General features: G+C 43.7%; 1 protein-coding gene across 2 annotated transcripts; it reads right to left on the bottom strand.

Annotated features, from left to right (window-relative positions):
• Positions 1-198: 198 nt before the first annotated feature.
• On the bottom strand, positions 199-25,220 carry ATMIN (ATM interactor). Of its 2 annotated transcripts, none has more exons than XM_072117562.1 (4): positions 25,198-25,220; positions 7,014-7,139; positions 3,914-4,113; positions 199-2,250 (listed from the first exon to the last, which is right to left on the bottom strand). In XM_072117562.1, exons 3-4 carry the CDS (start codon positions 4,105-4,107, stop codon positions 558-560), a joined length of 1,887 nt encoding a protein of 628 aa, XP_071973663.1. In that variant the 5' UTR covers positions 4,108-4,113; positions 7,014-7,139; positions 25,198-25,220; the 3' UTR covers positions 199-557. The 2 variants fall into 2 exon arrangements, with proteins under 2 accessions (XP_071973663.1, XP_071973662.1); XM_072117561.1 differs by lacking the exon at positions 25,198-25,220 and adding an exon at positions 10,785-11,078.

Genomic DNA, 25,220 nt, shown 5'->3' with positions numbered 1-25,220 from the left:
AACACTTTCCTGTTACACAGAGGGGGGTGCTTGAATAAGCCAAGAGATAGAGAACTAGAGACCACCCACATTTTTAAACCATCGGTCTGAATTAATTTTCTTTGTGCTCTCTAATGTAGTCCAGACCCAGTAATAGACTAGCACCCAAAGTATAACTTACAAAATGAATAATTTGTGTAAGGTTATAACAAAGGCAACATAAAGAGACATATCACAGTCCAGTATTTTTTATCATCACAGTATAAATAACTTACAATGGAGACCAAATAAATAAGGTGCTTTTCTATGTGTTATAGCCAATATACAAAATAGAGCAGCCATCTACAATTATAATGTACAGTAACACATGGATTTGAGAATCACTTCTAGCAATGCATCATTCATGAGGCTGTAGTAGTTTCTGTGCGCCATACAGCTGTGCAACACTTAGTGATAGTTGCAGGACAGTGAGGTTGCTATGTGTTTTGCAGGATACATGCATGGACAACCCGATACATAGAAGGAGAGGGTGCTGTTCATTCACCGCCATCGGCATGATTCGTTCTGAAGCAAAATCTTTAGTTGTCAGATTTTTCTGAGAACAAAGAGAACCTCTCCTCACAAGTCTGGGTTTCCACTGAGCTGAACTGAGACTCCATTGTATTCCATGCCAGGTCAGCCAGCAGAAAATCATCCATTGCAGTCTGGGTCTCGTTACTAGTCAAGAATAGACTTCCCAGAGTATCAAAGGAGCTGTCGGTAGTCTGCGTCTCGGCACAGTTCTGTTGTACTTGACTTTCGAGGGTAGAGCAGGGTAGCGTTTTGCTGGTTGTCGCCCCATCAGTGTTGCTCTCTGCATCTGAGGAATCTGTGCTCATTGAGAAACTAGACTGCTTCAGGATGTTCCCCAGACGCAAGTGAGAACTGTCATTTAGAAAATAGTTGAGGTCAGTCTGGGTTTGTGTATCAAACGTTTCCATGCCAAGAATGTTGGAGTTCCCTTTGTTCATGAAGGTTTGGGTTGAATCTTTTGAAAATAAGAAGTCTGTTTGAGTTTCGATATCCAAATATTCTGAATTGAGATTACCCAGCACACTCTCCTCAGTTTGCGTCTGAATGTTAGAGGCAGAAAAGAACTCATCAATATCAAAATCTATACTTGGGTTTTGGTTACAAGTGGTTGATAAATTAGCCTCTCCCCCGGACATTGACTGACCAGATATATTGTCAGACAGGATCTTTTCAAGATCACTCAAAAGTTCCATGGTTTGGGTTTGGTTGTCGATCATGTTTTGTGAGGAAAATGTCCCATTCTGAGAGTTAAAGTTCATGAAGGTGCCCTGCTTAATCTCCTCTTCCCTTATGTCTTTGAGGTTATTGGTCTCCAGAAGGTTTTGTCCCAAGGATCCAGAAATGTAAGCATGCCCTGCCTGACTTGTCTGTGTAGATACAGTGTACAGAGAATTAGCACTAGACAAGAGATTATCACACATGACTGACTGATCCACCAGCATTGGAGTTTCTCTTAACATACAAACATTGTTGGTTTGAGTTTCCCTAGAAATCCCATAAGTGCCAACAGAATTGACGTCTGACTGAGATTTTGTGGAAAAAGCAGCACTTTCTTGAAGAGTCTGAGTCTCAACACTAATAGGTAGAGACATTTCCGCACTAAATGATAAGTCAGTTTGAGAAGAGGACGACACGCAAGACTCAGGAGACGTCCAAGAGTTATTTGGCATTATACTGGGCGAGAAGAACGATAAGTCAGTTTGGACATCAGACGTTGTTCTGGTTTTAGTATTCAAAGTGCTCATTGCATTAGAGACCGGAGGAGGAGATCCTTCCATATTGACCTGCACATATGTATTTACAGGACCAGCTGGACTACTAGCCTCCGTGTCTATGCTAGAAAGAAGAGTCCCGTTATACTGAGGCACTATCTGTAGTGTACTCATCACTGACCCTCTGTTATTCACTGCCACAACCATGGACTTCATGGAGCACTCAGGAGATGAAACCAGGACGGGCAGATGGGTCACTTGCACCACTGGCAACTTAATTAATGTCAGTTTTGGTAAAAGAAGTTTTTGTGCTTGGTTCGAGTGAATGTAAGGGATGTCAGTTATACAAGTTTCACTAGTAACAACCTTCATTTCTGCCACCTGCTGGCCAACTTTTGTGGTTCCTGCAGACACGGCAGGCTGCTCTTCCACAGCTTTCTGATTCTGCTTGGATGCTTCAAGTTTTCGTTTCTTTACAGGTGGGTCTCTGCAGGCAAATCACACATACATATATCAAAACAAGAGAAAGGAGTTTAACAAGTTTTAAAGTTGGAGGAAGAAACCTAAAATAGGATCATATGTATAATATATGCGTTCGCTTCCTCTTATCTTAAAAGGGAACCTGTTAGGCGCATCTAGCCCTCCAACCAAAGGTCCTACCTCACTTACTCTAGCGAGTTGCTCCACACAATAATATTAAAATGAGTCAGGGGCTCCTGTGAATTATAAAATGACTCCCCCTCACCCCCCAATCACTATGCATTTTAATCCTGTGGATTGAGATCAGAGGCAGCACATTGGTAAACAGGAAGAATACGGATATATATATTTTTTTTTAAATAGTGTAGCCAAAGACACTATTATATATCAAAACAACAGTCACACAATAGGGAATTTACAGTTTAGTAATTAAATCATTTAAAGGAAATCTACCATTGAAATAAAGCATTATAAACCAGGGAAACTTACTCAAAAATAACTTAAAATTATGCTAATGATCCTGAGTGGCTACCATAGCCCCTCTATGATCTGGATTTACAGGCTGTTACACCGTCTCACCCTGATCGCTTAGCACTTGTGCAGTACTTAAGTGTCACAGGTTTCTAATGATCAAATGATTTTGATGGTAGATTTCCTTTAACATTTGTTAATATTGAACTAGCCCTATATGTATTTGCACTGTAACATCTAAAAGGTACTTTCAAACATTTTGCATCAGTACCTGTAAGACAAAACCAGAAAAAAATTATTATGAAGTACAATGGAAAAAATGCACATCTTGTTTCTGAGATCTATTTCTGCAGAGGTTGCATTAACGCCTTTACAAGCTTCATAGATGCTTGTATAGGCAGTTTTATTCCTTATAAAAAGCTTCATGCGTATTAATACAAATGTGTCTTTTTCCCTGTGCTTTTCACATGAAGGACACTGCACAATGACGTTCATGTATAAGCTATAAGGGTAGAACGGTGACATTAGCAAGATGCTTATGTTGCGATGCTATAGGAAATAAAGTCCATACTTCCATTTTATAATCTTGCACTCACTCATTGCCTTTTAAGAGGGTTTTGTAGACTAGTCTTGAATTTTTCATACTAATGATGTATCCCCGGGCTACAACCTCAGAATATGATCATTTGGGTTTCAACAACCCGCACTTGCACTATTTAGTTTAATTGTGGCCTTTTGGATGTTGGAACCTATAAACTGGACACAGTCCAGGCAGAATGCCCTGTGTAATGCCCTGTATAATGCCCAGCTGGTGCACTGGGGAACTGCAGCTCATCTCCCGCAGAGCTCTAGTTCGCTAGTGATCGCTATACAATGGATGGAGCATTATGTCTCAGACTATGTCCAGTGAATAGGTGCTGATAAGTCATCAGCATGAGAGCACAAAGGGCATGAATTTGACAGTACATTCTCCAGAGATCAACATGAATTGGGAACATCTAGCAATATTCAGCAGCGCTCTCCCTCACCTTACATGCTGGACAAGGATGTTATTTTAACTACCAGAACGAGTTGCTGTTCAATGCTTCTCAAAGAAACCTTTTCTACCATCAAAATATAATAAAACAATTATAATACAATATTACAGGATCATTATATAAAAACCCCTCATGTACATAAGAATTATAGGGATATTTTACCTGTGTTCAACAGGAATCTCATGGCCCATTCTGTGGGTATGTGATAGCAGGGCCGTTCTGCTGGCATAAGGACATCCGCATGTGCACTTAAAGGTCTTTCCGCAATATCCAATATGCCTCTTCAAGTCCCACTCCGTGCCATAGGAATTTCCGCATTTGTCACATTTGTGCTTCTTTTCTGCATGCATTTTCATGAAGTGCTGAAATATGCAAACCTTTCGTTAAACACGCTTATTCAGGGTGAAAGAAGCTAAATATCCTACACCACTGCTAAATAAACAAGTATACGAGGAAAAAAAATAGTGAAAAATCACAAACTTAATCGTAAATACAATAACACATTTCAAGTAAAATTGAGCAAGACATGCGGTGGAACAATACAAGAGGAATAAAGGCACCTCTCCAAAGTGCGATTCTGTCCCCAAATAATATTCACAACATATAAATATGATATAAATAAACTTCTCCTGGGGGAAGGGGGGGGCAGAATAGGAACCTTGAATCTAAAGTGCAAAAACTTCCTCAAAACAATAAGGAAAAGACGGACACATGTTTTACACAGCTGGCTCCATCAAGCGGCGATTACTGTACGAATAAAAGTTTTCGTTTATACAGAGCACACAGATTCTGCAGCGCTGCACAGAGATTTTCAACCACCACAGGGGAATGAAATTTATATATATATATATTTTTTTGACAGTTCGGCTAGGAAAGGGGACATTGGAAGCAAAGGGTGGGGGCAGCTAAAGGTAAGAGGACATGTGAGCAAGGCATGATGCAGGAAAGGGGACAATATAAACTAGGCACACAGGGAGTTATGGTGGGGCATGCAAATATACATTTTTGACTATGAAACTATGACACCAGACCACATCCCCCCACACAGTGGTCCATGGACAAAATTTATGTTTACAGCCGGTCCTTTGGCAAAAAAAGGTTGATGACCACTTCTCTATGATATACTAGATTTTACTTTAACAATGAATAAAGTTTTAAATTTGATAAGACATGAGGGCTACAAGGATATCATGCATTGATGACATACTAGGATCCAACTGGATGTTGGTGCAAGATATAGAGATATATATATATATTAACCGGTTAAGGACCGGGCCCTTTCCTGTTTTTTCATGTCCATTTTTCACTCCCCACCTTCAAAAATCTATAACTTTTTTATTTTTACACGTAAAGAGCTGTGTGACAGCTTGTTTTCTGCGTAACAAATTGCACTTCATAATGATGGTATTAAATATTTCATGCCATGTACTCGGAAGCGGGAAAAAAATTCCAAATGCAATGAAAATGGTGAAAAAACGCATTTGCGCCAATTTCTTGTGGGCTTGGATATTACGTCTTTCACTGAGCGCCCCAAATGACATGTCTACTTTATTCTTTGGGTCGGTACGATTAAGGGGATACCAAATTTGTATAGGTTTTATAATGTTTTCATACATTTACAAAAATTAAAACCTCCTGTACAAAAAAATTTTTTTTGATTTTGCCAACTTCTGGCGCTAATAACTTTTTTATACTTTGGTGTACGGAGCTGTGGGTGGTGTCATTTTTTGCGAAATTTGATAATATTTTCAATGATATCATTTTTAGGACTGTACGACCTTTTGATCACTTTTTATAGATTTTTTTAGATTTTTCAAAATGGCAAAAAAGTGCCATTTTCGACTTTGGGCGCTATTTTCCGTTACGGGGTTAAACGCATTGAAAAACCGTTATCATATTTTGATAGATCGGGCATTTTCGGACGCGTCGATACCTGATGTGTTTATGATTTTTACTGTTTATTTATATTTATGTCAGTTCTAGGGAAAGTGGGGTGATTTGAAATTTTTGTTTTTTTATTATAATTTTTTTTTTTTAAACTTTTTTTTATTTTTATTTATACTATTTTTCAGACTCCCTAGGGTACTTTAACCCTAGGTTGTCAGATCGATCCTATCATATGCTGCCATACTACAGTATGGCAGTATATGGGGATTTTCTTCCTCATTCATTACAATGTGCTATCAGCACATTGTAATGAAGGGGTTAAAACGAAATAGCCTCGGGTCTTCGGAAGACCCGAGGCTACCATGGAGACGGATCGCCGCCCCCCGATGACGTCACGGGGAGCGGCGATCCCAGGTAAGATGGCGGCGCCCTTGCGCCGCTATCTGTTTGAGGCTGCCGGCAGCTTTGCCGGCAGCCCACGCTGTAAAAACACCCGCGATCGGTGCTAGCACCGATCGCGGATGTTACCGGTAAGCCTTTGCTGCAATATGCAGCAAAGACTTACCGGCTATGGAGAGGGCTCAGCCCGTGAGCCCTCTCCATGCAGCGCGGCGCGACCGCCGCCGTGAATACACGGCGGGCGGTCGCGAACCGGTTAAAATATTAAAAGTGGTATTCCCATCTCAAAATTTACATTTAATTTATCTGCCATGTACAAGTAGACTTATACTCGAGTATAAACCTAGTTTTTCTGCACAAAAAAAAGTGCTGAAAACCCAAACTCTGCTTATACGCTAGTAAAAAATATAGGCTTTACCAGGATTTTGTGTTAAAATTAGGGGCCTCGGCTTACACTTGGGTTGGCATTATACTCGAGTATATACTGTAAATACATTTCTCCAATTCCATGTTATTAAAATATACTAATGTGCAGATAATTTCCTATAAATGTAGTCATGTTTTCCCTTTAGAAAGCTTTCATTGGATACGACCTCCCCTGCACTCAGGCAGCAGTGACCAGGCAGGCGCTATTGAGGCTCGTCTGACCATCTTGATTCAGCATTCATTAATATAGGACAACTTGCAGTAACTCTTGGCCATTTCATATGCAAAAAAAAATATTTGTTTCTTTGTGCAATTGCTCTAGCAGCGGTGGTCGTATCCAAGGATAGCTGTTCTGTTTCTAAGGAACCATATGACTACATTAATTGGAAATTATCTTCACACAGGTACATTTTTTATGACATCCAACTAAAGAATATATATGGCAGATGAATTAAATGAAATGTCAATACCCAGAAGAGACTACCCCTTTAAATAAAGGAAACCTAATTAGTTGCAATGAAAGCAGGGAAGATATGCACAGAACTCATACCTGCTTTACACGGGAGAACTGTGAGAAAGGTCTGTTGGATCCTCGAGGGCATCCTTCTATTGGACAGCAATATAGTTTTTGTGAAGCTTTCAAATCTTTCCGTAGAGTGGGATTCGTTATTCCTTCCTGCACAGAAAGCATACATAAATCTTAAAATTAAACTACCTGGTGGAAATAAAGAATCAAATTGCAAACTGCTGAAAAATTCATGAAGTCTTCCAAAAAAAAAAAGTAAACAGATTTCATAAAATATCAGCCGTATTATATAAAACAGGAACAGATCTGATGTCACCAGATAACACAATACACCTGCTCCTGACAGGAACATTGGGGACTTCCAAAAGCACTAATTAAGGAATTCCCCAGATGAGAAGCAGCAACAGATGGATAGCATCAATGAGATGGAAATCTTCAAGGACATCACAATGTCATGTTTACTATGCTATGGAAATTTATAGCCATGTACCTGCAAAATGGTTTTTATAAAAGATCCCTAAAAAAAGGACAATATAACGCATTCACAACCCAAAATGTTAAAGCAAGACAAATACTTACCTTATGAAAACTATTAAATTCTTAGACACAGCAAGTTATTAATAGTCAGGGAATTTCATCATAGATGAATGGTAGCCATCATGATCAACATGCCCAAAATGGACAGCAGCTCTTATTCTGGGGGTGTGTAGCCATCACATGAATAGCCAGGGATCTGGATCAGTAGCGTTCCTGGTGCAGCCCCCTGCTTTAGTGAAATGACAATCCTTTAGCTACACAGATGGGCAGCCAAAAAGACTGGCAGAGCCAAAGGGGCACAACGATTTTGTATAGTCACCACTGGAATAAGGTACTAGTGTGGGACTAATAAAACTTTTATGCAGAAAATGGTTAAAATGATTAGTGATGTAAATAGGTGGGGAATAATTACATATATCATGTAGGTGTGATATATGTGATTACCATCCCACTGCTGACACCTAGTGGAGGGGCACAAGAATTGCTGGACATCACAAGGATCAACTAGTGATACTGAGGTATAAACCATTCACTCTTAGTATCCTGTCATGTGTGCTTTACGTTATACAACCAGTCAATCTTATACCTTATCACCTATCAGCTTAAAGGGGTATTCCCATTTCAGCAAATTTATGTTTTTATGCTAAAAAAAAAAAAATAGATAAAATTTTCCAATATACTATCAATTCCTCATGGTTTTCTAGATCTCCACTTGCTGTCATTCTAAAGAAAGCTTCTATGTTTACTTTGAGTGGACAGAAATCTGACCATGGTCACACAGATGCACAGCTTGTTATATCATAGAGTTATTCATAGAGAGCTAATCAGAGCTGTGTGATATAACAAGCTGTGCACCTGTGTGACCATGGTCCGATTTCTATCCACTGGAAGTAAACATAGAAGCTTTTGTATAGAAGGGAAACAAGCAGAGACCTAGAAAACCGTTGGAAAATTTTATAACTTTTTATAATACAAACAATAACATTAATTTGCTGTAATGGGAATACCCCTTTAACCATTTATTTTTATAACATTTTATTAAACTATTAGTCCCCACTAGTACCATTGTTCTGTCTCTTATCAATGTAGTCATGAAAAACTCAATCAGACCTTAATTGAGTCGTCACATTTCTATGCAAATGTTACTAATATAGGCAAAAAGAATAACCCACGCACTATCACAGTGGCTTGAAAGTGTCATGTTCCTCGCTTGGGCCGGTACTCTCTTCTACAGCTCAAGGCTTATAATACTACATGTTATAACTTGCTCTTTGGTGTAATACCATGTGTACAATGAAGTCATTCTGTTCATGTTCAGCCTTAAGAGAAAAACATTTGGGAAAAAATCCTTGCTATATAATACAGGATTACAGCCATAAAGCAGCGGCTCACTGGTGTGGATGACATGTGGAATGTGTGTAGGCTTCAAGCATGTGCTGCTGACAATGACGAGAGGTTACATTGTATCATGTACGGTCATTGATTTCCTATAGAATGAAAATGCTGGATGGAGGCAGATTATCGAATATACTCAAGTATAAGCAGACTGAGTATAAGCCAAAGTACCCAATTTTAACACAAAAAACCTGGGAAAACCTATGGACTTGGGTATAAGCCGAGGGTGGAAAATACATTGGTCACGGCCTCCCCCCCAGAACATAGCCCGTCAGGCCCCCCGCAGCATTTAAAAAGTAACACTGTACTCACCTTTCCAACGCTCTCCCTCCCCTCCCCCCGTATGTCCTCTTTTTGCTTTGGATCCTCTCCAGGTCCTTTGGCTTGTTCCGCTCCTCTTCGGGTCTTCGCGCTCGGCCAGCACACAGAATGACTTCAGCCGCTTGCCGACGTCATTGTGAGCCGCCGGCATCGCGAGAGGACCCAAAGAGGAGTGGAAAAACCTGAGGCAGCACTGGAGCATCGGAAGCAGAAGAGGACCTACAGGGGGCATCGGAAAGCTGAGTACAGTGTTAATTTTTTTATAGACTCGAGTATAAGCCGAGTTAGGGTTTTTCAGCACAAAACATGAGGTAAAGTGGCCAACCCCTTTAAATTTGCCGCGAGATGCAGGGCAATTTTTTTCTGTCTTGCCTTGTTAATATCAGATAATTTAGTGCGAGTTTTTAGTAGCAGCAGGATGGCCTCTCTTGTGGAAGCAAAAGAGGGACAAAAGATTTTTTTTTTTTTTATTACCCAAAGCCCTAACACTTACTGCAAGCTGTAAAATTCCCATTTGTGCCCCATCACTCCCAATCACAATGTGGCCACATTGTAGCTACATCACCCCATCTCACCCTAATATTATGCCCCCTTCATACTGTGACCCCAGCTAACAGCTCTCTGCATTATCTCTATGAGCATCTAGACGGCACAATAGATTTGTTGTCCTGGGACATACCCATTGCCACCTCGGACAGAGCCTAAAACTGACTGTCCCGCTGGATCTGCGACTGTTGCGAAGTATGGAGCTGTGCAAACTGCATTTATATTCTAGGATAGTAGCTGGACATAGAACAGTAGTGTGGGAGATCTCTTTCCCCTATGAATAACTGTTGTAGCAGTTTCTGTTGGGCCACTACTCTGTCAGTCTACCATGTTCAATGAATACAACTAACACAGGAGCGCTACATATCCAGTTCCAATCCTAGAGTACAATTGTGTTTTTCATAGTTCTGCTGCTACTAAAACCATACACAAAGGTAGGACAACAGATCTCCACAGCTGCAGCTTTATATGGTCAGATCTGACAGATTCCCTTTTACTGATAGCTGCTGGACTGTGAGGGTACCGTAGCATACTGACAGGCAGCTGTAAAACAAATAGAGGATGGATGATTGTGACATTTAAATTCATGTAGCCCCCAGCTTGTGTAGACCTCTGACTGGGCCAGCCTTGTCAATGGTGACAGGAGGGAGAGGGGTGATGTGTGGCCAAGTCATGCATCGGTCACATACCTTCCAGCAGGTGTACACAACAAGCCGGGGTCTGATAAGTCACATGGTAAACGTGACAAGTAACATATGAGCATTTTTATTTTCTAGAAAAACCCTTATAGCATAAAGGTCCCCATTACCACTGCACACGTCTATGTCACCTATATGAGAAAGCAGCCTCCACTGAAAGAAACTGGTAACCATGGAACCACCTAGGAGTCAATAAACCTTATCTGTAGCCCACTACCACCACTAGGGGATTCATTTGTCTTTTTATTGTACCCCCCGTAAAAGTGTTGATTTTTGGTACAGTCCAGATATATCTCACCTGCACTCCATGGGACTTCACCAAGTGCATGTTAAGTGCAGGGGGATTCGGGAGCACTTTACCGCATCCGTTCACCGTGCACAGTATGTTAGTACGGACCTCTCGGGAGAGCTCAGTCACAGATGGTTTAACAATCTCCCAGTGTTCGCAGGAGTACAGCGCCCGTACCCTGGGCCCTCCATGGGCCGCCATGGTACCGTAAAAACGGCACCGTACACACAGCCGGCGTGCAACCAACCCCACCCCCCTAAGCCCAGTGCGCCGCCAGATCTATTTCCGGGGCGGAACAAAGCGCAAGAGAGGAACGTTATTGGCAGAGACGCGAATCGTTTGCATATGTGGGCGGAGTATTCTTTTGGGCGTGGCTATGTCAACTCAGTTCTTGTTATCTCCGAAAAAATTGTCCCGCCCAGTGTGAGTAACCTTCCGCATAGTGTTACACCTGGAAAATAGTTCCTGCGCCAACAGAGATGAGGATGGAGCGACTGTAGCTTATAATCAGTGTCATTCCCGAGCTAATAATGTGTTAAATGGTTTTGAAAATCTATAGAGAAACATGAACTCATGAGCAATAAAGGAAGGAAATGAAATATGTGCTGTGTGTGGATGAGAAAACTGACCCAGATAAATAATATAAAGTAAGTGCTAGGCACAGGGGAAGCAACTATAGCTGCACCTGACCTGCCCCGTATATCACTGTGCACTGTGATATACGTTATGCTGCATATTGGGGGTCATTTACTAAGGGCCCGATTCGCGCTTTCCCGACGTGTTACCCGAATATTTACGATTTGCCCCGATTGTACCTGAATTGCCCCGGGATTTTGGCGCACGCGATCGGATTGTGGCGCATCGGCGCTGGCATGCACGCCACGGAAATCGGGGGGCGTGGCCGAACGAAAACCCGACGTATTCGGAAAAACCGGCGCATTTAATAACCGAAAATGTGTCGCTTGGGAAGCGCTTACCTTCACCTGGTCCAGCTCGGTGTATTCCGGCGCGTTCCGATGCTTTTCAGGCGGAGGAACTACCTTCATAAATCCCGTCCGGACCCGAATCCTGGCAGAAATAGCGAGCAAGGCACACCACGAACCTCAGACACAGGACTCAATGTAAAAAATGCACATTTAACCTCTTAAAAGGGTATTCTTAAATGGATAACAAAATAACACTTTTGCAACAAATGTTCAACACCCACGCCAACATATAAGCAAGGGGGTAGTTGCAAATAGAGCCCTCTACCTGTCAGGATCCATCTGGTGAGACTGCCCAACTCACCCAAGGGATAATGCAGGGAGATCTCAGGTAATCTGCTACTGTAGCCTCTGCCTGGAAAGTTAAATGGGTGTAAGATGTTATCCAATTATGTGGCTGTATTGTAAACTGGAGTGCTATTGGAGAGGTGCTACCACCTGACCAGGGGGAGCACATGATCCAGACCTGATAGTCCAGTCTTAGGCTACACTCACACGAACATATGGGGGGTAATATATACGGCGTATATACGTCCCCCATACATTGCAATGGCCTCACAGCGCCGTAAGGGAGCGGTAAAGTGCAGGACACGTGCGTCACCGTACCGTTCCATGCCCCATAGAAAGGTGGGACATGTCCTATCTTTCTACAAAACAGCGCAGTGCAATGTGTATTCCTATGGAGAAGCAGCCCTATCCTCCTCTCCCCCGGCGCCGATGTATGCCGCCGTACTACGGTACATGTGCATGTAGCCTTAGCTGGTTTGTCCAGACCTCATGCTCCTTCTCAGGAGTCTGTCAGCAGTCCAGACCACATGGTCTGAGTGAACAGAAAGACGGAGTTTAGCACACCTTCAGTGCCGCCACATAACCCGATCCCAGGAACTGAGTCAGGGGACTCTAATCCAGAGCTGTAGCTTCCATAGTTTGGACACAGCTCCGTCTCCATAATCCCATCCTGCATAAACTACCAGGCTGGAGCTTTATTCCCGAGGACCAATCTCCACGACCACTCCAGTACCAGACCTTGAATCTGATGTTTGACTGTTTAAGCCTGTTGACTGCTACCTGTTCTTCAATAAAGAACCATGAGTTGATTTGCACAACGTTGCCCCCGTCTGATCCCTGGATACGGCTTTCTACCACCACAGGCTTGCCCATCCGTTACCCAGGGACCTATCTTACAGACACTCAGGGGTTGCCCCAGGGAGAATCAGTGCATCAGCCTCTCCCTCCATATTTACTGCATACGCCTACTGCTGGAGACCTGCCAGGCTGTAGGACAGCCCTCCAGTCCCCATACCAAGTACCGTGACATCATCTAGGCCGCAATCACCAGCCACTCTGGCATTCTGGGGATGTTGCACATTCTCTAATTCACTGTTATTACAAAAAAATGCAACATTTCACAGATATAAGTCCAACCTGTCTCTATCAGTCCTGGTGTAAACAATGTAACTTCTGAGTTTAGACAGACATTTTGCTCTTCTGTTTGACACTAAGCTGAACTGCTCTATGCCTCTAGCCCTCACCCTTGCATTCCAGAACTAGCTCACACACACACCCTGACTTCCTGTCTGTGGCTCGTGAGGAGAGTATGTAAAGCTACAGACAGATAAGATCTTTATCTGGGGGAGGGTAGAGGCACAGCAGATCTGATAGTATGGGTTATAGGTGAGATATAGCAGAGCTATGTATGGTTTGGCTGAGTCGTGTGTAATATTCATCTCATGGATCCCATCATCTCTAATCTCTGATCTGTCTCTTTCTGTGTCAGATACTAGTTAGTATTCAGAAGCTAAATGGAAGTGTATATAAACCTGTACCTGTACCTTGTATCTAAGCACATTGTCAGCACACATGGATCATAATGAGTTCCCACCAACACTCTGGTATCTTACACTGACCATCACTGGGTGATAGGAGCTAAAACAGCAATAAAACCGAGGAAAAGTGTAATCCCCTAGATCATTTTTAACCCCTTACTTTACAATTTGTGAATTTTCCTTCATGGGCAAACCCCTTTAACGTACATATGAGCCCTTATCATACAGAGGGGAGACCCCTCATCATATAGAGGTGGGGTGCATATTGCAGCAAACACCCACCGCTAATACCCGTAATCGCTACTAGTATATCCGCAATTTAGCATTTAAAAGACCTAAAAAATGTATTATTAGCAGCACAGAGCAAGGGGATGGCACTCATGATGTCTGGCACTCATGGGAGAGGAAGGTGGCAAGGGCATGCATAATTAGCAGCCCGGAGCGCCGGACATCTTGTTTCTGTGCTCCGTTCTGCTATATATAGGCTAATTTTATGTGATCGTGGCATGACGAGACAAGTGGAGGACAGCGGCGGGATCTAGATGAAGAGGAGTGGAGGTGAGTATTTCTAGTTTTTTTGTGTTTTTTAAGTGGTTGATTTCTTGTCTGGACAGATTGAGTCTATAAATTAAGGCTCTGTTTGGGGCTCACTCTTGAGATTCCTCCAGAGAGATGCATCCCTGCACCTAGCTTGCTGCAAAAGAAGCAGAGCCAACATGGCTCCTATTTCCAGCCTACTGACTACAAGCACCAGAACGGAATTATTGTCACAGTCAACCAATCCACAGCCTTGTGTGTGCCTGCAGGAGCTGTTTACAACCTGTTTCAGTAGGCCCCTGGGCTATAGAACCTCTGTGAGCCCCTTTTGCAGTGAACTCATGTGGCAGCATAAAAAATTCACAAACTAAAACTCCTGTTCCCTAAAATATGCCTTAGCTTATCATCCCAAACATCCCCCTTTATATAAGCCCCCATCTCCTCATGGATTCCTTATTTACTACCTTATGTGTCCTCGGCCCCAGCACTTACGCAGGTATCCCCAGTGCTGGCCCTGCCTGCTGATGTTTTGGACTGTAAGTTTTGAAATTCTCATTGTCAAGTGTGAACCTTGGCCTGCAACTAACATCACGGGCCTACCTTTCACAATCTGCCCTAGGGGGATCCCTTATCTCAGCAATGCCTCCTCCTCTTCTTGCATCTCCAAGCCCTGAAGTGCTTGGACGAGGCCTATTCATGTTGACTGAGCCAACAGTGTTAACACATTCGTTTGTTCATGCAATGTTAATGTGTGTGTTAACACAAGTTTTATAAACACAAGTGCTTACAGCAGTTTAATTAGACAAATCTCTCCTGAGCTGTTGCAATGCGTTTTTTAAACGCATGCGTCAAAAACGACATGTGACTGCACCCTCAGGTCGCGTTTACACGACACATTTTGACCTGCGTTTTCATCGCGTTTAAAACGCATTACAATTACAGGAGTTACGATGCATTACAAAACACTTCGTAACGCATGCGAATGCGTTTTGTTGACGCATGCATTAATTAATTAATAATTCATTCATAATTAGGCAAATCACCTCTCCAGAGCTGTCGTAATGCATTTCAGACCAATGAAAATATTGGCCAAAACAGATCAGTTTTTAATTAAGATATTTGGTAAAACCGGGCAAAAACGGACGCGTGTTTTAACGCATGCGTTTTTTAACGGACTGCTTGAAAACAACCTAAAAATGGGTTCAAAACGCCATGTGTGCTGCCAGCCTCAGGCCATTTATAAGCAATCCATTAAACGTTTTTTGAAAACACATCGTTTTTTTGACCCTTTTTGTCAGTTTTCAAATTATCTTAATTAACATAATCATCTTAATTTTCTTAATTAAGATAATTGGGAAAAACGGTCCAAAATGGATGCGTTTTCTAAAAACCCATGCGTTTTTTAACTGACTGCTTAAAAAACGGCCTAAAAATGTCTTCAAAACACCATGTGTGCCACCACCCTCAAAGTGCAGTATAGTTTATTGTTATTATTTGGAGTTATTGTATTCTATCCGCAGGTTGTCTTCACAAGTTTTGCGTTTACAAAAAAAGGAAACATTAGCCATTTTAGAAATTCGAAATCATCGCGTTTTCAGGCAGATAGATTTACCATCTAAATAAGTTGCCGAATAACATTTCCCTTATGTCTACTTTACATTTTCATAATTTTTTAAATGTCTGGATAATTTTGATGTCACGCGGCTTACAAATCGAATACTGTATCGGTTTTCCGATTGACTATTTTGGGGATAAATACTTTTTTAAATGAAATTTTACATATTTAACATCAAAAAACCCCTATATAATCAACCCATTCTAAAATCTGCACCCCTTAACCTATCAGAAACAGCTTTTAGGAAGATTGTTAACCCCTTGAGATCTTCATAGTGATTGAATCAAAATGGAGGTGAAATTTAGAATGGTCAAATTTTGTCGGTTATACGTTCATTTAGCCCTAAAATTTACACATTTCTAAAAGATAAAAAGAGAAAACCCACCATACAATTTGTTATGCAATTTCTCCCGAGTGCAGAGACCCCCCACATGTGGCCGTTACTTGTTTTATGGGGGCACAGCGAGGCGCAGAAGGGAAGGAGCGCCCTGCAGCTGCCAGGATTTTACTTTCCTCATTGGCCCCTTTTGTAGGCTATAAAATTTTTGCTTTTTTGTTATTGGAGCCATGTGACAGCATTTTTTTTGCGGGATGAGATGATTTTTCCAGTGTTACCATTTTGGGGTTGGTATCACCTATTGTTGAAAATTTAGGAACTTGTTTTTGAGGTCACGAGTAGAAAAGCATCAATTCTGTACTGGATTTTTTACTTTTTTTTTTTCCATGTTCACCATTTAGCCTATAATGTTATCTTTATTCTATGGGTCCATACGATTACAGGGATACCAGACTTGAATATATTTTCTTACATTTTACTAAATTTGTCAAATACTTTTTTGCCTACGGAGCTGGTTGATGGCTTGTTTTTTGCGGGACATGTTGTACTTTGCACCAGTATCAATCTGGAGTACATATATTTTTTTTAATTACTTTTTATTGCATTTTTTGTAAGATTGAATATGTAAAAATGATAATTTTTGGCAGGTTTTTAATGGCGTTCATCATACGGGTTCAATAATGATTTACTATTATTCTTCGGGTTACGGACACGGTGATACTATATATGTGGGGTTTGTGTTATGATTTAGACTTTTTTGGGGTTATATGTCTCTTTATATGTTATGGGGCTTATGGGCATTTTTATTGATTTATTATTTCATTTTTTATTGAATAACATTTTTTTTTAACTTTTTCACAGTTTCCACCATGGGACATGAACAAGCAATCATCTGATTGCTTGTTCATGATAGTACTCTGCAATACTAATGTATCGCAGGGTATTAACAATGTCTGCCTATGCACTTGTATAGGCTGACACTGTGCCTGAAAGATGACGTCACTGACGCGATCTTTCAGGCACTGCCAGCAGAGTTGCCATAGCAGAGTGACCCCAGAGTTGCCATAGCAGCGATCGGCGGCCCCCGAAAACGTTGCGGGCGCAGATTGTGGGGGAAAACCCCCCCAAAGGCATGTTAAATGCGGCGGTTGCACTGACTCCGGCATTTAACGGGTTAAACACCCGCGAGCCCACTCCGCGGGTGTTACACAGGGATGTTGGCTATATGTTACAGCCGGCACCCCATGTTTGCCGATGCTGGTTCGGCTCCGATCCAGATTCAAATTGGTGTTGTTGACTGACCATAATATTTCTTAATGACAAATGGGAGACGGCTCTCACCCGTCTTTACCTCTTCAATAACCAAAACTATAATACACCAACAAACTCTTCACCTGGTACAGAAAGAAATATAAAAGAAATATAAGCAGAGATTGTCAATATTAAATGTCAGAAAATGCCATCCTAATTCATGCTGGTCAGACTTAATGATAAAACCGCAAGATAACCCCAGAGAAAGTTAGCCAGCTTAATTTACAATACTCTGCTGACCGTAGCCCGCAGAAACCGTGCATATAACTGAGGGTCTGAGGATCTTCTTCACTGCAATACAGGTCTCACCCTTTCCCTTCCTCAAATGCCAGACCCAACAGTCAGCCCTCCAGATAATGTCTCATTCCTGCAGGGTCCAAAACAATCCAGGGGTCGTACTGCCCCAATCTCTCAGCACTCACCATGTGTGCAATGGTCACAGTTCACACACACCTCCGCCCACAGCAGAGAACCTACAATGATGAAGTTGGCCCACGGTGAGCATGGAAGATTCCTCCATGCGCGATGTTACAGTCTCTGCTCAGGAAATAAGGTGACTTTATTCAGCACCAGTACCTCCCACTATATACTCCCACTATTGAGGATTGCTGGACAACACTCCTTGCCTCTGGCTGCCCCGCAAAAAAACAACCTCTCAACCAGCTCTATATACCAAAAATTAAAATAGTGATGGCACTTGGAAAATGGCTATGCTATTCTACATAGTAAAAAAGTAGTAAAAGTAGTAAAAAATAAGCAAAAATATAGACATTTGGTATTGCCGTAATCATACTGACCCATAGAATAAAGATGTTACTTAGGGTATATGGTGAACACCAAAAAAAAGAGAGCAAAGAGCAAAAATCTATTACACAAAAAATGTACCGTATATACTTGAGTATAAGCCGACCCGAGTATAAGCCGGGTACCTAATTTTGACACAAAAAATTGGAATAAAAACTATTGACTCAAGTAAAAGCCTAGGGCAGGAAATGCATTGGTCCCAGCCTGCCCCCAGTATATAGCCAGCCAGTGCATGCCCCCCAGTATGTAGCCAGAGGCTCCTTTCCCAGTATATAGCCTGCAGCCCCTGCCCCCCGAATATGTAATCTGCAGTCCCAACACCCCAGTATATAACCTGCAGTCCCTAGCCCCCAGTATATAGCCTGCAGCACCTGCCCCCCATATATAGCCAGAAGCCCCTGCCCCCATTATACAGCCTGCTGCCCACCCAATATACAGCCTGCAGCTCCTGCCCCCAAGTATACATCCTGCAGCCCCTGCCTCCCCAGTATGAAGCCCCCTGTACCCAGTATACAACCTACAGCCCCCTGTCCACAGTATACAGCTTGCAGCCCCCTGTCTACAGTATACAGCCTGCAGACCCTGCCCCCAATATACAGCCTGCAGACCCTGCCCCCCCAGTATACAGTCTGCAGCCCCTGCCCCCCAGTATACAGCCCCTACCCCCAGTATACAGCCAGCAGTCCCGCAGCCCCTTCCCCCAGTATACAGTCTGTAGCCCCTGCCCCCCCTATACAGCCTGCAGCCCCTGCCCCCAGTATACAGCCAGCAGCCCCCTGTCCCTGGTATACAGCCTGCAGCCCCCTGTCCCCAGTATACAGCCTACAGCCCCCTGTCCCCAGTATACAGCCTGTGGCCCCTTCCAGAGGAATGCCAAGCCTATAAGAAAAAAAAAGGGTACGGGGGCGTGGCCAGCTAATGGCGGGATAAGACGCACGTTTGCAGTGCTCCGCTCCGAGACCCCGATATTTTAAGGCAGCAGGCATCCCAGAGGCACGTACCTTGGCTATGATGGAGCACCGGGAGATCCCGGAAAGAAAATGGGAGCGTGGCCACCTTCTTCGAGCCGGTCAGCTCCGCTATCAACAAGCACACACCAGCCAAGATGGCCGCCAGCACAGCGAGCACCAGCGCTTCCGCTCCGACAACGCAGAGGAGCGGGATGCTTCTACAGTCCGCAGCGGCAGAAGGTGGGAAGTCCGCCATGGAAACGGACTCACACAGAGAGGCAGCGCACTCTTCTCCGGATCAGGTAGGCTCCGGGGGACGAGCCGCGGTGGTGGAGACTTCAGCCCGCCAAGAGCATGCCACATGGGCGGATATGGCGGCTCTGCCAGAAGCAAGGAGGCCTAGCAGCCCTTCAGATAGCTACCCAGGCCCTTATAGTCCCCGGCCAGTGAGGGATGCCCCCTCTTCTCTAAATGCATCTGAGGGGTCAGTAGGTGCCCTCAATAACCCCCACCAGGAGGTCCAACATGGGCTCTTCCCACCAAGTCCGGGGGCCCACTCTGCCTCATTGGGGGCCTCTCCTTGCTGGGTTTCTGCACATAGCCCTGCCTACCCTCGCAATTCCCCTGCCACTGGCGGTGGGGTACAATGGCCGGATGCCTCCGCACCTTCCCGGTCTAAACGAGATGAGTGGGACTGGAAGTCACACATAATGGCTTTGCCTACAAGAGAAGACCTACAGACCCTCCTGGGGAAGATGGAGGCCTCACATAAGAAGGATATGGAGGATATTAAGTCAGAGATTAAGCATGTGGGTCACAGGGTCCTAGAATTGGAGGAACAACAGGAAGGAATGCGTGATGTTATTCATTCTCATAAAGAGGTTATTGTACAACACACGTCTCAAATTGCTGATATCATGGATCATCTTGATGATATTCGGAATCGTCATAGACGAAATAATCTGAGAATACGTGGTCTCCCAGAAGAGGTTCTGCCGTCGCAGTTAGAGAATTGGGCTCAGAAATTCTTTGGTAACTTGCTACAACTGCCTCCTAACAAAAAGATCGAAATAGATAGGATTCACCGCACGCTTGGCCCGCGCTCCTCAGATCCTAAACGTGTACGTGATGTCATCTGCCGTATCCATTTTTACAAGGATAAAGAACGAATCTTACAGCGTGTTAGAGACTCTAGTGGCTTGCAACATGGTGACTCGCCTTTACTGATCCTGCCAGATCTTGCTAGGCGTACGTTATTCCTCAGAAAAGCTCTCAAGCCTTTATTACAAATGATCAGAGATCGCGACATCTTATATAGATGGGGGTATCCCTTCAACTGTTGGCTAAAAAAGATGGAAAGAGCGCATCTTTCAGACGTCTGGGGGACCTACCTGGATTCTTAGGAACTTTTGAACTTACGATGGTGTCCCTGCCAGACTGGCCACGTCCAGTCTCTCTGCCAGTGTCCTCTCCTAGGGAACAATGGAACAGGATCCCGCCGAAGCAGCAGCGAGACCCCAAGAGATCCAGAAGTGCTACATCTGTGGGCCAACCCTAAGGCCCTGAGTTCAATATATAGAAGATGGTTTAGAGAGTTATTGCTAGCTTATCTTTCTTATAGTTCCCCCCGTCTATACCATTAAGAAGGAGATGATTTAAATGCAACTGTTGTTTTGCTGTAACAAATGTCCTGCCTGCTGCTCTTATATCTGGCCTGAGAGGCCTTGTACTCTTCTTTTCACAGGGTCCGGTGCACAACCTTCAAAAGTTTTTGCCTAAGTTCCCAAGTAGGGTTGGTGACACATAGGGGCAAATTTACTTACCCGGTCCATTCGCGTTCCAGCGGCGGCTTCTCCGCTCTGGATTCGGGTCCGGCCGGGATTTAATAAGGTAGTTCTTCCGCCGTCCACCAGGTGGCGCTGCTGCGCTGAAAGTAAACTCATCGCGCCGGAATGCACCGAGCTGGACCAGGTGAAGGTAAGCGGTCCTTATGCGACACATTTTCGGTTTTTAAATGCGGCGGTTTTTCCGAATACGTCGGGTTTTCGTTCGGCCACGCCCCCCGATTTCCGTCGCGCGCATGCCAGCGCCGATGCGCCACAATCCGATCGCGTGCGCCAAAATCCCGGGGCAATTTAAGTACAAGCGGCGCAAAACGGAAATATTCGGGTAACACGTCGGGAAAACGCGAATCGGGCCCTTAATAAATGACCCCCAAAGTGTTGCTTAGTGCATAGCACTGTAGTGTAGATTAGTATATAACACAAGTTAATCTGGTCTAACACCTGGTCTATTGACTGGGGAACCAGGTACTCCGAGAATTCTTATTCGTTGGTAGTTTTATTATTTGTGAACCCCCGGTCTGTCCTTGTACGTCGTATGAGTCAACGTCTCGTCCTTGTCCTCCTATCCCTTATTATTTGTGAACCCCCGGTCTGTCCTTGTTTGTCGTGTGAGTCAACGTCTAGTCCTTGTCTTCCTATCCCTTCTAATTGTTAGTCTATCTCTTCCCTTCTTAGGCCTTGTACAAGTGATCTTACCACTAACCCAAAATGACCAATTTATCCTTTGCCACATTTAACGCTAGGGGCCTGAATAGCCCAGGAGAAAGAGGGCAAATTTTGTATAGATTCCATAAGAAACGTGTGCAAATAGTCATGTTTCAAGAAACACATTTCAAGGCCTCTTGTGTACCCACGTGTCGTAACAAATTTTATAACGTATGGTTTCATGCACCAAATCCAGTGCAGAAGTCCAAAGGGGTCTCTGTGGCATTTCACTCCTCCTTCTCTCCACAGATTCTAGACTCTAAGGTGGACCAGGAAGGTAGATTTCTCTTCCTTAAAATCTCTGTTGCAGGCTCTATCTATACCTTGGCTAACGTTTATTTCCCTAATACAGGGCAAATTGCATATGGTATTCGTCTCCTGGAGGATTTGGCAGGTTTTGCTGGAGGTTCGGACATCATACTTGGTGGCGATCTGAATGTACCACTTGATCCAGACCTAGACACCTCTGAAGGTAAGTCCTCGATCTCATTTGCGGCCACCCATAGACTAAGACAGGAGTTAGTTAAACTAAATTTAGTGGACCTCTGGAGAATATTGCATCCGGCACAAAGGGATTACAGTCACCATTCTAGTGTCCATAACACATATAGCCGTATTGATACAATTCTGGTCTCTCATTCCCTTCTTGATCTCAGCCCTACTTGCTCTATTGATTCCATAATATGGTCTGACCATGCTCCGGTATTGGGTGCTATAAGACCTTTTCCCCAGAAGAGGAAGACATTCTCCTGGCGGCTTAACGATCACTTATTAAAAGACGCCCTATGTCTAGCTGAGATCAAGGTGGCTATAGAGTGTTTTAAGACAGGCAACTCAATTGATCATAATAATGCTCTGCTCATGTGGGAGGGGCTGAAATGCGACCTACGTAGAATATTTATGTCCCATAGGGCTAGACTTAAGCGGCAAAATGCTTTCAAACTTCAATCCTTGCGATCTACATTGGCTTCTCTTGAGTCTGCAAACAAAGCTCAGAAGACTGATACTCTAAGTGCAGAATTATCTTCAGTTAGGCAACAAATTCAGCAAATTTTAGACCAGAAAACCTTATGCGCAAGGGATCGCCTAAGATTTGGCTTTTTTGAATATGGCAACAAGTGCGGTGGCTATCTAGGGCCCTACACCCCAGACTACTATCCTCAAGGGTTATGTCTATTAACTCGCCCACTAAGGGTACGGCATTCAACCCCTCTGGAATTCTAGAGGAATTCAGGGAATTCTACGAATCTCTCTATAACTTACCAATGCAGGCGGATGCGGACAAGAGGGAGGCCATAGCTGCATACCTGTCTAAGTATGCCCCAAAGCGTATATATCACAGCAGTTGGCCCAGGGCTTGGAGGATGAGTTTACACCTGAGGAACTTGCCCAGGTGATTAAAGAACTGAAAGTGGGCAAGAGCCCGGGACCGGACGGCTTCTCTCCACGCTTTTACAAAGCGATGAAAACGGATATAATTGAACCCCTCCTATCATCCTACAACGCAATAGCTAGGGGGGCTACTTTCCCCAAACAATCTCTAATGGCACATATATCTGTGATTCCAAAACCTGGGAAAGACGCCACCCATTGTGCCAACTTTAGACCCATCTCCCTCATAAACATAGATATAAAAATATACTCTAAGTTGTTGGCGCAGTGTCTACAAACACTGATCCCAGGCCTCATACATAAAGAACAGGTGGGGTTTGTCCCGAGCAGGGAAGCCAGGGACAATACTATCAAAACGGTGTCTTTGATGCATGCTGCTCGAAGGCAAAACATTCCTATGTGCTTACTCTCCGTCGATGCCGAAAAGGCATTCGACAGGGTAAGTTGGAATTTTATGGAGCAAATGCTCAGGCAGATAGGCCTTGGCACCCTTATGCTAGCCCGTATAATGGCCCTCTATCAGCACGGCGATGGTCAGGGTAAATGGGGACCTTACTGCCCCCTTTGCCATAAGTAAACGAACTCGTCAGGGGTGCCCAATATCACCATTGCTCTACATCTTAGTGATGGAATCATTGGCAAATGCCATTAGAAATAATAAATCTATCAAGGGTCTCCAGCTAGGTGGGCTCCATCACAAAATGGCCATCTTCGCGGATGATTTATTATTATTTATCACACAACCACGTACGATGCTCCCGTCAGTAATGGCAGAGTTTAAAATCTTTTCCGAACTTTCTAACTTTAAAGTAAACCTCACTAAGTCCGAACTGCTTAATGTTAATCTGACTGACACTGTGGTGGGAGATATTAAGAATGAGTTTCCCTTTCGCTGGGCCGAAAATGCCATCACGTATTTGGGGCTAAAAATCCCGTGGATTTATCTAGCCTTTTTCAGGTTAACTATCAGCCCCTATTAACGTCACTGGAGAAAGAGCTCCTTGCCTGGAAGCGTCTACCGCTTTCCTGGTTCGGAAGGATTAGAATTATTAAGGATTAGAATAATTAAAATGGATATTCTACCGAAAATACTCTATTTCTTCCAAACAATACCCTTACACGTGGCTCCTTCCTTCTTTAGTAGACTTAAAAGGGTGATCTCAGGCTTTATATGGGATTCCTCTAGACCTCGGATGGCTCACACTCTCCTCACCAGACCCAAAGAGCTGGGGGGGGGGGCGGGCTTACCTGATATAGGTCTATACCATGAAGCCTCTACGCTGGCTTGTTTAGCAGATGCAGTCTTGAATTCGTCCTCCAAGCTTTGGGTGACATTAGAAGCCTCTTTGAAATCGTCACCTCTGATGGCATCCCTCTGGCTTTCCCCAGCAGACCGTGACACATCCTCTCCCTGCACACCCCTCCATAAAACACTTTTAGGTAGCTGGGACAGAATGAGGAAACAACATAATTTGACCTCCATACCGGGGCCCATGTCACCAATATTTCTAGATGCTAGGTGCCCCCTACGTGATCTGAACCCTGATTTCTTTGGTACGACACGCACTGGAAGGCCGTGACATACACTCACTGGAAGGCTGGTTTCCTGCAGACATGAGAGGTAGCAGATGGTTTATGGCTAATCAATTAAGCAGCTTCTTACAATCCCTGGGTCCCATACAATCACTAACACGGAAACTAACATTTATGGAACAAATTTTCACGAGCAAAGATACTCCTAGACATTTGATATCTGTAGTCTATGGGTGGCTGTTGAGAGAGAGAGGACTAATAGTAAGCCAGTCCCGTACAGACAGGCCTGGGAAAGAGCATTGAACAAAACATTTGCTGAAGAGGAATGGGATAAGGCGGCTGTCTTGACCCATAAACTCTCTGTCTCATCACAAATACAGGAGACAAATTTTTAAATTGTCGCCAGATGGTATCGAACCCCAGAAAAGCTACATAAAATGTTCCCAGCGGTGTCTGATATATGCTGGAGGTGTGACAGGGAACATGGTTCCATGTTACATATCTGGTGGTCTTGCCCTGGGGTGAGAAGGCTGTGGGAAGCAGTTTTCGCACTTTACAATAAACTATGGTCAGACACGGTTGTACCTCTTCCAGAGATTGGGCTACTA

This window comes from Engystomops pustulosus, chromosome 7 (assembly GCF_040894005.1).
Source record: "Engystomops pustulosus chromosome 7, aEngPut4.maternal, whole genome shotgun sequence".
Lineage (NCBI taxonomy): Eukaryota > Metazoa > Chordata > Amphibia > Anura > Leptodactylidae > Engystomops > Engystomops pustulosus.
Note: the sequence above shows the minus strand (reverse complement) of the source record. Positions and strands in the feature narration are given on the sequence as shown.